The following is a 15,079-nucleotide window of genomic DNA, read 5'->3' as shown; positions in this document are numbered from 1 at the left end:
CTTAGTGGCATTTCTGTTCTGTCCACCATGCCCCAGAGGGTGAATAAATCAGCCTAAGTTAAACGCCCCAATCCCATGGGTTATGCTTCAGCACTCCAGAGGACTGGAGAGAAGCAAGGTGGGGTGTTCTGAGCTGACACACAGAAAACAAGGCAGCAGACTGCTTCTTGAGACTCTGTCTCTGCCAGACACCCAGGACTGGACCCACGTACAAGCCCCTCCATGTGCACTGACTGTGGTGGACCCTGATTTCCAGGATGCACTTGGGACCCTGTGCACTGTCCCAGAACTGACTTTTATGAATTATCAGGGAAGCTAAAACCAAACTATGACCCAGAGAAGGTTTTGTTGATCTTCTCCTAAATGCCTTGATCTAACAACGACAGTACTGCCCTTTTCTTGCACGGCTAGGTTGTGGTTTACAGCTCAGCTTTTCCACTCCCAACAATCGTTCAGGGAGACATAGGTTAAGTGTCAAGACTCTCAAGAAAAGAACAGTCAACACGGAATCAAGATAATGGTTGTTTGTGCACGGTTAGAAGAGAAAAGGGAGTGTAAGTGGAGAGGGGCAGGGAGGGAGTCCTTAAGATAGTGCAGGTTCTACGTTTGACTTGGGTGGTAGGCAACAGGTGTTTATTGTTTTATGATTATTCTTTAAATGACATTTACGTTGTATATGATTCATTGAATATACATACAATCACAGCACAGACTGCAAGGTCGAATTTCCCTTCTTTTACAGAAACAAGCAACATTTTTATTGACATATCCATACCTCAGGAATATTCAAGGCCCCCTTTCCCAAAAGCCTTGATTACAATTCACTGCTACCTGAATATTATCTCTATGTTAACCCATCACTTTGTAGTACAATGTGAAAATTCCGAAGACCGAAGCCAAGTTCACAGGGCAAAAAGAATCTGCAGTTCCTAGTCCTCTCCCACAGGAACATTTTGATTAAAACAAAACAAAACAAAAAACAAAAAAACTCAATTTACTATTCATGAGGTAACGTCTATTTGCAGTGACATTTGAGACTAGCCTGTTTATGTTTTTCAATAACTGTGCTGAAATTGTTTTTGGTTGCATTTCGGGTTTTGCAGCAAATTGAAGTACAAAGTATAGGTAAGAAAAAGAAATCAATCTGAAAGCACAGAATGCATGATTTAGAAGATCAACTTGATTCATTCGACAATGATTCCATTACTGGATATGGCTGAAAAGGTGCAAACTCCAGCTTTGGACTTGGGAATGTAATCCAAGCCAGGAAATGTAAACTATGCAGATCTTAGAAATCTGGTAGGGAACGCTTAGTTCTGGCCCCCACCCTCTTCCCATCAGGGCCGTGACCATCTTCCCACTGTTAGGTACTCCCTAGAATGGGCTGGCCATAGAAGATCTGCCCGTGGGATGTCTTTGTCAGAGACATTATGGTCTCCCAAGCTCCTCCCCAGCACAGCCCTCACACACAGCACTGCTACATGGATGCCACACCGGCTAGTCCCTCCGGGCCTCCCAAGCCAACCAACATCTCCGCACACCAACAGCTCATCTGCTCCTGTCTGGCACATGAGGCTTCTCAGCTGGAAAGGCTGGGTCTACATTAACACGATAGCACAGGGAGGTATCTTCTACCCAAAGCCGCAGGAAGAGGAACTCTTGAGGACAAGGTGGGCTGATCTTCAAGACGGTCAAGACAGACAAGAAGATGAATTCCTTTTCTCATTTCTTCTTCTGTACCATTTTTCCTAGCGTTGAACATGAAAACCAATGGAAACATCTGATGACTGCTGTCACAAAATGTCTCAAACTCACATACAACAAAATGGAAAAACAAAAACAAGAAAACCCAAGGGTCATCATCAAGTTTTCTGTTTTATTTAAGATTTTAGTTTTAATTCTGAAGAAAGAGGTACATTTCCTTGTTTTTAGTTTTAGCGTCAGGTTATAACCAGGTTTCTGTTTTCTTTTCTCCTGTCTTTTCAATACTGCACAAACGTCCAGAAACTACAGGGTTAAGTAAAAGCTGCAGGCAAGGAGGTCAGAGAATTGCTCCTGATGGTGATCAGATGGCCCCAGAGCAGTGCTATCTCAGAGATAACGCCCTAATTTAAGGTAAAAGAAAAAAAGATTCTGACAGAGGAGAAAGACTGAAGAAATCACTTATATTTCAGCTCTTACGTTATGCATAGGTATTAAATCTGTGAATACTTTTCTTCTTTAAAACATTTCAATTTACTTTAAATCTAAAGCCCAAAATTTTTTTCTCCTTTAAAAAAAATCACTTCTCCCCTCCTCGTAAACTCTTTAGCGATAGGCCCGTTACTACTACACATCGATTTGTCTTTCTATCAACTTCCAATAAATCCTTTTGCTTAATGACACAATCAAGTCCTCTCCATCAACTTGCCGAAAGAATTAAAAATTGAATTAAATTAAAAGCATTTTCCCCTGCAATAGTGATAAGCTGAATACAAGATGGATGCCAGGACCACTGCTTTCCCCCATGCACTTAGCAATCTCACTTCAATTAACCTGGTTTTCAAACTTTTGCAGTTGATAATGCATTTACTTGACCTTTCCTAAAGATTAATCGTCATTTTCTGCTAAGCAGATTATGTCATTATTATGCGCAACAGACAGACAGTAATTTTCTAAGTATTGAGACTGCCCTTTGATTTTTTTTTTTTTCCCCTCCTTAAAAAAGGCATTTTTCAGGAAACATTCAACAGTGTCACTCAAATGCTGGATCAACAGAAACTTTTACGATTAAAAAAAAAAAGAAGATGGTAATGACCCTGTGATCGCATCGCATCTGGGGGCGGGGAGAAAAAAAATTGATCAGGAACTGGATTCTTCAGAACGTAAGAGATGAGAAGGGAGCGGTGGGTGGGCTGAGGGGGAGAAAACAGGGTGCGACAAATCCTGCATTTTCTAATGGTTTCTCCTCTTTCCCTAATGGCGGTCCAGTGTTGAACTCTGTAGTAAATCTGTGGGGGTTTTGCTGGGGGGTCTGAAGGCTGTCTGAAAGCCTGGGGGTGGGGAGTGGAAGCTGGAAGGGTTTGAAGGAGGGGGGTAGGGATTCCAACTGGCTCTGTGCAGAGGGATCTGTGTGCTGAAGGGGGCGCTGTGGTGGGTCTGTGACGGAGCAGCACTGGGGCCGTCCATCTCTGTGAGGGCCTGAAGGGATTTTAGCCAGTGTGGAGGATTGTCATCTTGAAGAGAGTCTAAACTGTTTCCTGAAGTTGCTGGAATACCTGAGGAGAGAAAAGAAAACAAGAGGGGAAAATGGTGAGTCTGGGCAGAAAGAACCAGAAAGCCATCCAACAGAGAATTTTTAAGGTATGATTAGTTTACCCATAAAGAAACAGAAAAATTACAGTCTTCAACTCCTTCCAAATAAGACCTTTTTAATCTCACGTTCTTTTTGATTCTCCACCCCCCAAGGACGATTCATTGTGACAGAAACCCGTGCCCCCTCTTCCACTACACAGACACCATCCCCCACTGTCCCCAAGTCCCCACAGTTGTACGCCATCATTCCCCAATTGCGCTTCTCCTTCTCTGACAGGGATACGTACACAAGAGAGCCTTATAATAGAGAGCTTTATTTTAAAGAGTGGAGTATGTTCCTTTAAAAGGATAAATTACTTTTGTACTTTGAGACCTGAAAAATACACACACGTTATCAGACGTGAGCACCTCCTTGCACCCAAAGAACCAACCTAGGTGCCAAGTGCCTTATACAACGAGGCCGACAGAGTTAACCAAGACTGCACGACCCCGGACCACAAAACCGGCCACGCCACGTTTGTGGCTTGGTGAGAAGAAGTTAGTATCGAAGAGACCTGTTCTTTTTTAATCTCATCGGTGCTAAAAACTGAACGGATGGCAGTCAGTGGAGCTGAAGGAGTGAGAAAGTTACCTGTGATGATGGCTGGGTCTGTCCAGCTGCCAGGGCTGTCCCAACTCAGGCTGTCGGTGGTGGCAGGGTTGGACGTTGGTGCACTGTGGTTGGCGTTGGAGGGGGAGGAGGAATTGGGCAGTCCACCAAAGTTGATGTTAATGTTGGGTAGAAGTGCCCTTAGCCCGTCCTGCCATTCCTTCATATTTAAACTCTCTACAGAACTGCTGTTGTCTGGGAGATTTACCAACAAAAAAATGAAAGATAAAAAAAAAAAAAATAAAAAGCTGACGTTAGAAACATATGTTGTTCTTTAGTGGTTAAGCGGGAGAAGAATTATTCTTTCTTTACTGAGCACTTAAGATGGGTTGTCCTAGCAAGATAAACGTGGTTATTAGGATTTTGCTCGTGAGCTGGGAGCCCCTGAAATCAGCGAGGAAAGACTTGCTCAAGGATCGGGAGAGGGAGCGTCTCGTCCTTCCTTACAGACACTTCACCATCTTGCGCTTGTAAATCAATAATCCGGTTTAAAAAGACTCCATGCTCCGGAGCACAACTGAGTTCCAGCTACATTATGAAGTTTGAGTCACTGAGGCGTTTAGCCGGCTGAGCTGATTTACGCTATCAAGCCTGCGAAGTTCAATATAGGAGCTCATTTCTGAGCCCGTTAAATGGAAGAAAAGTCATTTTATGAAGAGTAAACATAAGCCAACAGGAAAGGACAAATAATTAAGTTCTTCCTGATGATAAAACTGGTAATGCATTTCAGAGGAGAAAGGCAGGAACGAATAGGCTTTTTGAATTTGAAAAGAGTGTATTTCTGTAGCCATCAAGGCCGAGCAGGCAGGGGCTGAGCTACCTTTCAGATGGGATTATTTCGAGCACAGTCTACCTACTCTGTTCCAACAGTTCTACTGAGCATTTAAAATCCAGTCCTGGAATGCTTACAGCTAGTTCGCTGGCTCTATTTATGAACAGTGTCATATACTACAAGAAACTATCAATGTAAAAAGGCTTTTTATAAATTGTGGCTAAACTAACTGGATCTACCACCATCCAGAATCCACAAACTCTGATTGGTTGGAGGGGAAAAGGTGAAGCAGGGCTACCAGAGTAGTTGTTTTATGGGAAATAGGAATGTAGGTCAAACTATCACTGAGGTTTTTGAGAAGAGCATAGAGAATTGATTAGCAATCAGCACGGATGATGATGACGATGACGATGACGATGATGATACTCTATCAGGCGGTCTATGCTATTTGGTGAATTCAGAATTTTCTAATTCTGCTTTGCACCAATTACTGTTCTATGCCAAATGGTATCATATTTCAGTAAGTGAAGCATTTAACCCTACTGACCTTATTTATAAAAAGAAAAAAACAAGCTACAATCAAACCCAACAAAAGTCATCCCTGAATTACTAAGATGAAGAAGAGGCCATCTATGCCATACAGACAAGCCAAGATAAGGGCAAATAAATTCTTCAAACCCACTTTCCTTTCAGTGCAGTTTCCTAAGGCTCATCCTTCTGTCTGCATCCCACTTTACATGTGCATTGAGTTGTACAATTCACAAGGCCCCCTCATAGTCAATTATTATTTCATTTGACCCTCACGTTGTGAGGTAGGCAGAGCAGAGAGAATCCTCTCCATTTAACAGATAAAGAAACACACTCCAGAATAATTTGCTCAAGGTCACATCATTGGTATAACAAGGACTTGAACCCAGACCTTATCTGAGTTGTTTTTTTAATACCACCAAGCTCTCTCTCTTGATCTACATGGTACAGACTATCAGCTGACTTTTTAATGGGCCAAATATTTAAGGGAAAACCCAGGAGCCTATAAGATCCATGACTAAAAGGAAGCAAAAAAGAAACACGGCAACATGACAGTATACCCACGGGCCATGATTAGCAGGATAGAGATGTATTTTGACTGAAGGAACAAACTGGACTCGGCACTCAAGTCAGGGCTTGGGGGGCTGGTTTCTGATCAGCAATGCAATCATCCGACTGCATGAGACACTAACAAGATCACACCACAAAGTTCCAAAATACTGTCTATTACAGGAGGGTTTGGTGGCTATGCACGTTTGAACCTTTAAAGTGGTCAAACTGTTGGACCAAATAACTTAAAATGGTTTTCCATCAGCCAGAGACTGAACTCTAAACAAGGAAAGCTTCTCAGCAAGGAAATAAAATCCCCCGATATAAAAAGATGATGTATAACTACAAGGGAAAATTCTGAGGAAGATCAATGCCATTGAACTAAGTAGCCCAAGTCAATAAGACGCCTATGCAGATGATTTGAGTCCCTCTTTTCCATGGAATCAAGAAGAAGAAAATACCGCATAACTTAGTAATACAATTTTCTCCCTACTTTTGCTTTATATTTAGTGAGAACTGGAACTAAGGAACCCCTAATTTTGCATTAACATAATAATATCTGCATTTGTATAAAGTTTATTTGAAAATTAGTATTGCAATGAAGTCAAAAGACACTTGGGCACAGGGAGGGGATATATAGGAACTCTGCAATTTCCACTCAGTTTTGCTATAAACTTAAAACACTCTAAAAACCAAAACATTTTTTAAAAGGATGTTTCTCTGATTTTAGACTAATGAAATCAAGTCAAGAGTACAGCTGACTCTTAAACAACACAGATTTGAGCTGCATGGGTCAACGTACAGGGACTTTTTTTTTCCGGTTAATATAGTACAGTCCTGCTAATGTATTTTCTCTTCCTTATGATTTTCTTAGTAGCATTTTCTTTTCTCTAGCTTAACTTTTTGTAAAAATACATATACAAAATATGTGTTAGTTGACTGTTTAAGTTATTGGTAAGGCACCCCGGTCAATGGTAGGCTATTAGTAGTTAAGGTTTTGGGGAGTCAAAAGTTTTATGTGGATTTTTGCTGGGCAGGGGGTCGGTGCCCCTAACCCCAAGTTGTTTAAGGGTCAACTCTATGTTGGCCAAATAAACTCACATATGGCACATGATACAGAAACAGTGAGAAACTCAGATCATCCCACGTGAACTACGATTATAAGATACCTTGAGAAATCAATTAGCTAGTTTATAATTCTTACAATCTTGCTAAAAAACAAAGTCATGTACCTAGACATCTTGGGACCCTGACAGAATGGATGACTGGTTTGCAGTGAAACTGCGAGTGTCATAGGGAAATGGGACTGACATCTTTAGCTCTTGGAATGGGAACACTAATTCCAAGTAGCTTAGAACAAGAAGAGAAATGTTCTTCAGCTTTCTCCACTGTTGCTATGCCAAGCATTGGCACAAAGGAAGGGCAAATGAAGGGAAATTAACTAAAGCCTACCTCCATCAAAATAGGTCTCTCAGTCCAGCCATACTTGAAATCACCTTCTCTACCTCCCCTTCCCCCATTGCCTCTGACTCAAATTTGTTCTGGCAACAAGGGCTTCTGGTAATCCAATCCTTGTAATACACAACAGCATGGGTTATTAACCTCAACACTACCGAGGATTTTGGACTACATAATTCATTGCTCTGGGTGGGGGGGGGGTGGTTGTTCTATGCATTACAGGATGTCTGGTAGCATCTCTGGCCTCCACCCACCAGATGCCAGGAGCTCACAAACCCAGTTCTGACAATCAAAAATGTCTCCAGACATTGACAAGTGACTGCTGAGGGAGCCAAAATGATCTCTCGCTGAGAACCACTAACACAAAGGAAGTCCGTTTTTTTGTGTCTAGGGCTCTGAAAAATCCCACTCAAATATGTATTTCCCCTTAAGATAGTACCAGAACTTTGATCACTGGACTCAACTTGATGCAACTTCATTTCCCTTTCTTGATACAGGACTTCATACTGGGGTGCAATTCAGAATGTACAAGTCAGTGGGCCTAATGGAAAAAATACTGGGCTGAAAATTGCAGATGGACTGTATAAGTTAGCTCTACACTGGTAATTATTACAATCTAAGGTATCTAAGTAAGTCTCTCAATATCCCAGGGCCCTATTTCATAAGTAGGAGTAACATCTGCTTTAGTCTCTTGTAGGGATAAAAAGAGAGAAGAGAAACGCAATCTGGAGTCCATTTATTATTTGATAGCACCTAACAATTTTTTTGATCAGTATTCAATACTGAATAGACAGTAAACTTTCCAAAAGGCCAAGGCAGAGGACCCCTCACTTGCCAGAAACTGGTTCCGTACAGTCTTCTCCTAGGGAATGTAGGGGTAACACTCAGCATCTTCACAGAGGGACTATGTAGTTGATTCAAATATAAGCCTTACTACCACCAAAATATTGCAAAGACAAATAAGATATAGGAAATCTCCTTAAACTTTCCACAAGCAAAGCACAATGAAAATCAAGTTACCAAACATATTTTATGTTAGACATGATACTATTTCGATTTTTAAAGTATTTAATTATTTGTAGCATAATATATTCAGGAAGAGCTGAGTATTTTTTCCTTAAGATTTTATTTATTTATTTGACAGAGAGAGAGGAGGAGAGAGAAGACAAGCAGCCGGAGGGGCAGAAGGAAAAACAGACTCCTCACTGAGCAAGGAGCCCGATTTGGGGCTTAATCCCAGGATCCCTGGATCATGACATGAGCTGAAAGCAGTGGCTTAACTGACTGAGCCACCCAGGCATCCCAGAACTGTATATTTTTAAAGGACTGCAAATAATGTTTAAATGTTTTATAATGCTAAAAAAAAACCAATTTTAATTTATAATTTTCTAATATCTACAACAAAATACTATTTTCGGGTCTAAATAATTTGAGGGCAGGAAAGCAGGCCAAGTTGTTTGTAGTAGCTTTATTTTTCAGCATAGAACTCAAAGACATGAAATTTAAAATACCTTCAAGGTGCCAGATATCACATTCATATTTGCCGCTGGGTAAGAATCATCAGTACACTTTCAGTTTCCCTGGATCAGAACACCACAGGGAAGAAATTGTGTCTAAAATTCGGCCAGCTTGCCGATTACCGAATAGCCCGTCTATAACACGTTGGTCACAGCACAGGAAGCAAGTTGACAAATTTGTTTTTTAGCAACAACAAAAATTTTTAAATGTATGTGTAAAAACTGCCAAAATCAAAGTCAAAGCAACTATTTACTGAAGGCGTACAGTGTACCAAGGGAACAACTTCAACTCTGTCTCCTGTTCTCAAGGAGTTTAAAATTTAGACAGTAAGACAAAGTAAATATAGGAAAAGTTCATCAACTGAAGTCTGAATGAGCAACAGAAGAAATGCCACCGGCTTGCATGTGATTGATAAATGAAAAGTTTAGTAGAGTTTAGTAAAAAGAGATGCCAGGGAGGCAGACATGTGGAAATGTCTGGGAATGGGGGGTAAAAGGACAGGAGCAATCATTCATTCACAGAGTGGTTTTACTTACTCCACGGACACCCTGAGCCTCAAACGCCCACAACACTAGGCTAGTCCAACTATCCTACTGGATGTATAGAGGAAGACACGTTTTCTAAGCAATGGCTGGCTCCACAGCTGACCCTGACACAACATGGGCTTGAACTGCACAGGTTCATTTACATGTGGATTTTTTCCAGTACAGCACTACAAAATGTATTTCAATTATTTATATTAAATATATCTTCTCTTTTCTGTGCCTCGAACTCCTGCATTGTTTAAGGGTCAACTGTATTAGAAGATAAAATTAAGCTGTATTCTGACATCAGATCTTTGACAGAAAATCCTAAAGCAGGAGCAGATGAACGGCTTACACAAGAACACACAGCATTACAGCAGCTAAGTGGGTTTCTCTCCTTTCTGTTCCTCAGATGAACTGCGATGTGTTCATCATTATGAAATGCAAAACTCTGCTACTGATAGCAAAACTGTGGGGAAACCTGCTCTTTGTAAGTTGTCACTGGTGACAAGCGAATGGGTTTTTCCAGTCTGCATAAAAGCTTCCCCTGAAAGAGTGATTTGCAAATTGGTTTCAGACTGCAAAACCATTCTCAGGAGCCCCTGGGGGTGAAGCTGCGGGGACGGGCCCTGGGACAGCACAGCCTCCTCCATCCTGCTCTCATCTGTGCCACAGGCCACGGGGCCATGGAAAACAGTACCTGCTGCTCAGTGTGAAGACAGATTTGTGTGTAATGACAACATCGTGAGGTAAATCGCACATAAGGGGACCCTGAAAACAAAAGGCCATCCCAAGTATTTGCTTCCTCTAACACAATCTGTACCATCCAGTCAGGCTTTTCTGTCTCCTCTTGGATGCCCTCCTCTACCTTCTTTTTGGCACCATCTCTGCGAGGTCTTTTAGCGACAAACACATAGGCCTTATTAACTAAACGGACCAGATACAGCTAAATTCATAAACCACCAATTTCTCTACTTTCATGTTTGCTAGGTACGACGGGCCCACATGTTCAGCTGTAGGCCACTCCATTCTTATCTGCAGTCCCTAGGGCAGAGGCCTCTTGAGTTTCAAGTTAAATTTCTATCAGTGCTCAAACCCTTCCCAACTGGGCAGTAGTCCCAAATATGTCTAGAAGAGTTTATTCTGCTCCTCAGTTTCTAAGCCTTGTCTAATGGTTACTCCTCAAAGTTTCAGTTGGCAACCTGATCTTGTTTTCCAAAAGCTTTTATCTTCCTTGCCTTTACCACTGTCCTGGATAGTTCAAAGTCAAAGGCTCCCTCCAGTGGCTAGGTTACTTAGTGAAACAAATCTTTCTTGGTATAAGCCGCGGTGCGATTGAAATTTAGTTCCCATTATGGTTACTCCTTGCCAGTTAAGACTCTCAAATATTTGTGCATTTTTAGGACAGTCATCCTGTCTCAGTCTGTACCCCTCTCTACAGCATCTCCCCTACCCCACCTCATGCTGTTATATATACGATTTCCTGTCAGTTTTGGATGGAGTGCATTTCCAACAGCACAGGATTTTAAGAAGCTCTAAACCTTCTCCAAACTTCAACAACATATCTCTAAGCAACTCAAATATAAATGAATTGTGTTTGTCCTTAGATGTTAAACCAAACTTTAAAGAGCATACAAAATTTCTCCTACCAGAACTCAAAAGCAAGCTTTATCGTATTGGCATGCTGTACTTTTTAGGTTAGCCTCAGAAATAATTTCAATTTATAAACTAAAATTTGCTGGAAAAATGTCTTGTGAACAAATTCCTTCAGGTTTATTAAAAAATGTTATTCTACTTAAAACAAAAAGAAATGACACTCAAATTTCTAGGATTATGCTTATTATAAATCAAGACAGGCCAGTACTACAGAGCAGATTTAGTGGGACCCAAAATGTTTAGGACTTAATAGATTTGAAAATAGAAATTAAACTAAGTGAAAAACCCTAAGAACCCAAGTGGAAAAAAAAAAAAAAAAGTTGTGAGAAGAACTTGAAAAAAAGTAGTAACAAAAAACAACCAAAATTTGTCTTTACTAATAGAAGGCTGAACTGACATAAACAGGAAAAGAGAGGCCATGAGGGTCAGCTAAATATGGCCTGGGCTTCCTGGACTCTGCCTTAACTTCGTGCTTTTATTCCCCTCTCTCTAGAATGCTTTCCTGATTTCTTCTAATTAATTTTTATTCAATATTCCAAAAGTTGAAGTCTTTTCTTTTCCACTCAGATCATTCTAGAACAGTACTTGTGGCCCAAACCATACCCACTGGGCAGCAAACTGCTATGACCCCACTACGTTCGCTGCTCACCCTTACTCACATCTCTCAAACTCTACTGCAAGGCCTGTGCGGGTGTATCTTGTGCCTCAAGATATCTACTGAATCAAAGATCCAGCTTGAGAAGACCTGAAAAATCGCTTTCCCCTAAAAAGCCTGTTTAATTCATATTTGTATAATGCTATGAGTCAAATTGTTCTTTCCAAAGACACAAAAATCTTTCTGGAAGCAGGAGTCAGCTATGTTTGAGGGTGCCAAAAGGCTTGTCTGCATGCCAACAGAGGGAAAAGAGCCACTATAATGATAATGTTTTCAATAGTGTTTGAGATGCGTGTACACTTTTTTAAAATCCAGTGCACCAAAATTAAATAAGGAATGCTTGAGTGATACTTCTGGTATGAACAAAGTCCTTTGGGCATAAAGAAGAAAATGAACTGTTCTGCCATTCTGCAGCAGTTTAAGTGGTAACTCGAGAAGCTGATATTGAAGAGGACATGGGCATTCCATACAGAAAAGAGAGTAGCAGAGGCAGCTGATCTAAAATATAGCAGAAGTATTTCAAAATATAGTTTTGTTTGCATATGTACCTTTTTCTTCTAGAATGTTCCTACAAGTCTGTTTTAGGGGAGAAACAGATCATCCAATGAGAACCAGAAAAACATCCAGATGTCTGTCTTATGAAGGATCTAAGGAAGCAGAATCTGTTTTTTAAAAATGGAAAAATACTTATGAAAAGATGTCTATATATAAAGCTATATAGACTGTGAGGAAAAAGTACACTGAAAAGTTAATGCGAAAGATAAGTACATCTCAGAAGCATTACAGACTTGAATAGATGGAACCTGAACCAGAATACAGAAGCAACAGAGCTAAAGGACGCGAGGTGCAAAAATCAAATAAAAGAAATCTATAAAATCCGAAATTGGAAGTGCAAAGGAAAGCATTCAAGTGAACACAAAACTGAGCACTATGAACAAAGCACTGTGAGGTGATCCAAAGACAACTGGGGCGGGGGGGCGCTTATTATCCATGGGAGCATATAGAAGTCACCAGAATATGGTTTCACCACGACAAACAACAAAAGTACACAGACATGGGGGTTGTCAGCCACCCTAAATCTCTGAGGTCTGAATCCGCTAGAAGATAAACCTAGCAAAAGTGACTTGCTGACATCTCTCTTCCCCAAGGTGGAAACAAGAAGGGAAACTTTTATCCTGGACTTCTGACCAAAAAAGAACTGTTTGGCTGTTGCAAACATAACAGAAGCCTAAGAGTTTGTGGCATAATTTTAGGATTTACAGAAGCAAGAAATGGGAATGACTTAGATTGGAGCCCTTGGAAGGCAGGTATCCTGGCTATTTCTACAATTACCACAGTGCATTACAAATACTTGTTTATGTGTTAGCTTTTGTCTACTAGACTATGAGCTCCTCCAGGAAAAGGGACCTTGATTTAATCCTCTTCATGTATTGTGAACAGTTCCCAAACCTGGATCTCAACAGGTATATAATGTTTCCTAAACAAAGAGCCCTGAACATCTATTTCCAGATATTTGGAGAAAAACAGCTTTCCAAAAAAGGTGTAAAAAAAACCCATCAACAACAAAAAAAAAATGATTCAGGGTGGTCCCATAGTTATAGGAGACAGTGATTCATAGACCACAGAAGATGCTAAACTATGACTTCTAATTATGCAAGAATAAATGATTCTTAACAAAGAAAAGAAACTGGGGAGAAATCTAAAGAAAGAACATTTAGAAAAGATGGATGGAGGTTAAAAAAAACACAAACCTACCTGTAAGAGTGTCATAATCCTTGAGGACTAAAATCAGAACACATATTGATCTGAAGCTTGTGGACAATGTTGAAGGCAACAAAAAGCTAAGTTTGGAATAGGAGAAAATTAAGAAAAGCCACTGTACAGCCTGGTGTCATAATGCTAAACCCAAAGAGAAGGCAGGCCTATGCAGTTCTGTCTTCATTTGACTTTCTTCCATCTTCTTTATAAAAAGAGCATGATCCTCAAACCAGAATGGACAGAGGAAGCCATGTGGAGAGAGCTGTCAGTAAAGGTGCAAAGACAGTAAAAGAACATCCACTCAATTTAAATGAGTTTTAAATCTTTAGGTGCAAAATGAACTCTATTTCAGGGAATTAATCCTTGCAGATGTGATCACAAAACCACTTTTAAAATAAGTGCTGGAAAAGGAGAAAATGGCAGACTCTAGGAGCTACACGCTTGTAATTAGTTCTTGGGAAAATCTGAAATGGATTAGGAGCTAGATGATTTCTTCAGAAATGAGTGACAGGCTTAGCAAGGACTGCTGGCTCTATTGCTTGCATCTGGGGCATTTTTCATGGAAAATAATATGCAGCGTTTTGTCTAGAACCTTAGCTCCCTTCCATTTGAATTACACAGGAAGTTAAATTTAATACTGAAGTGGAACAGGTAGTCATGAAGCTTCTCTTGACAATTGTTATCCACTGGAAATGTCCTCTTTCTTTACATCACGGTCCTTTCCTTTCTTCTGCTGCCTGCCCAAATTCAAGACTTTGAAACCAGCTACTTGCCTATCCCACTGACACATCAGCTCCATAAAACAAATGGAAAAGAGTGATCAATGAGAGCCAAAATGTATTTCTACAAAGAAGCAGACATATCAAAATAATTTATTCTCTGGATGGGCTTTCTGGGATATCCTAAGTATACTGTATCTTCAATTGAGCAGGTTCTGATAAGTCTGATGGTAATCTTTTGGAATAGGATGTAAAGTGTAGCATTGGGTAACTGCAGTGTTTAGATGAATTTTTACAGAATTTAAGGTACTATGTGTCAGCTTAAAAGTTTCTGTGATACTCATTTACAACTGCACCCAAACCGGTAAGATATCTAGGGATAAACCTAACCAAAGAGTGAAAAAAAATCTATACTCTGAAAACTATGAAACACTAATGAAAAGAAACTGAAGATGAAATAAAGAAATGCAAAGATATTCCATGTTCATAGACTAGAAAAACAAATATTGTTAAAATGTCTACATTACCCAAAGCAATCTACATATTTAATTTGATCCCTATCAAAATACCAACAGCATTTTTCTCAGAGCTAGAACAAACACTCTTAAAATTTGTATGGAACCACAGAAGACCCCGAATAGCCAAAGCAATCCTGAAAAAGGAGAGCAAAGCTGGAGGTGTCACAATTCTGACTTCAAGTTATAATTACAAAGCTACAGTAACCACAAAGTATGGTACTGGCACAAAAATGGACACACACATCAATAGAACAGAATAGAAAACCCAGGAATGAACCCAACATTATATGGTTAATTAATCTTTTTTTTTTTTTTTTTAAAGATGTTATTTGACAGACAGAGATCACAAGCAGGTAGAGAAGCAGGCAGACAGTGAGGAAGAAGCAGGCTCCCTGCTGAGCAGAGAGCCCAATGTGGGGCTTGATCCCAGGACCCTGGGACCATGACCTGAGCCGAAGGCAGAGGCTTTAACCCACTGAGC

The 15,079-nt window shown here is 40.4% G+C and overlaps 1 protein-coding gene across 4 annotated transcripts in view; it reads right to left on the bottom strand.

The window, feature by feature from the left end:
• Nucleotides 1-611: 611 nt before the first annotated feature.
• CNOT4 (CCR4-NOT transcription complex subunit 4) overlaps nt 612-15,079 on the bottom strand; it is a 140,207-nt gene continuing 125,739 nt past the window's right edge. For 2 of the 4 annotated variants that reach the window (XM_032303851.1, XM_032303852.1), the window contains exons 11-12: nt 3,926-4,138; nt 612-3,257 (exon numbers count right to left, since the gene is read on the bottom strand). In XM_032303851.1, coding sequence (XP_032159742.1) covers nt 2,956-3,257; nt 3,926-4,138 — 515 coding nt within the window. In that variant the 3' untranslated portion in view covers nt 612-2,955. The remainder of the gene's footprint in view (nt 3,258-3,925; nt 4,139-15,079) is intronic. The other 2 variants (XM_032303854.1, XM_032303855.1) reach the window with 1 other exon arrangement.

The sequence above is a fragment of the Mustela erminea genome, chromosome 11 (genome assembly GCF_009829155.1).
Source record: "Mustela erminea isolate mMusErm1 chromosome 11, mMusErm1.Pri, whole genome shotgun sequence".
Classification (NCBI taxonomy): domain Eukaryota; kingdom Metazoa; phylum Chordata; class Mammalia; order Carnivora; family Mustelidae; genus Mustela; species Mustela erminea.
Note: the sequence above shows the minus strand (reverse complement) of the source record. Positions and strands in the feature narration are given on the sequence as shown.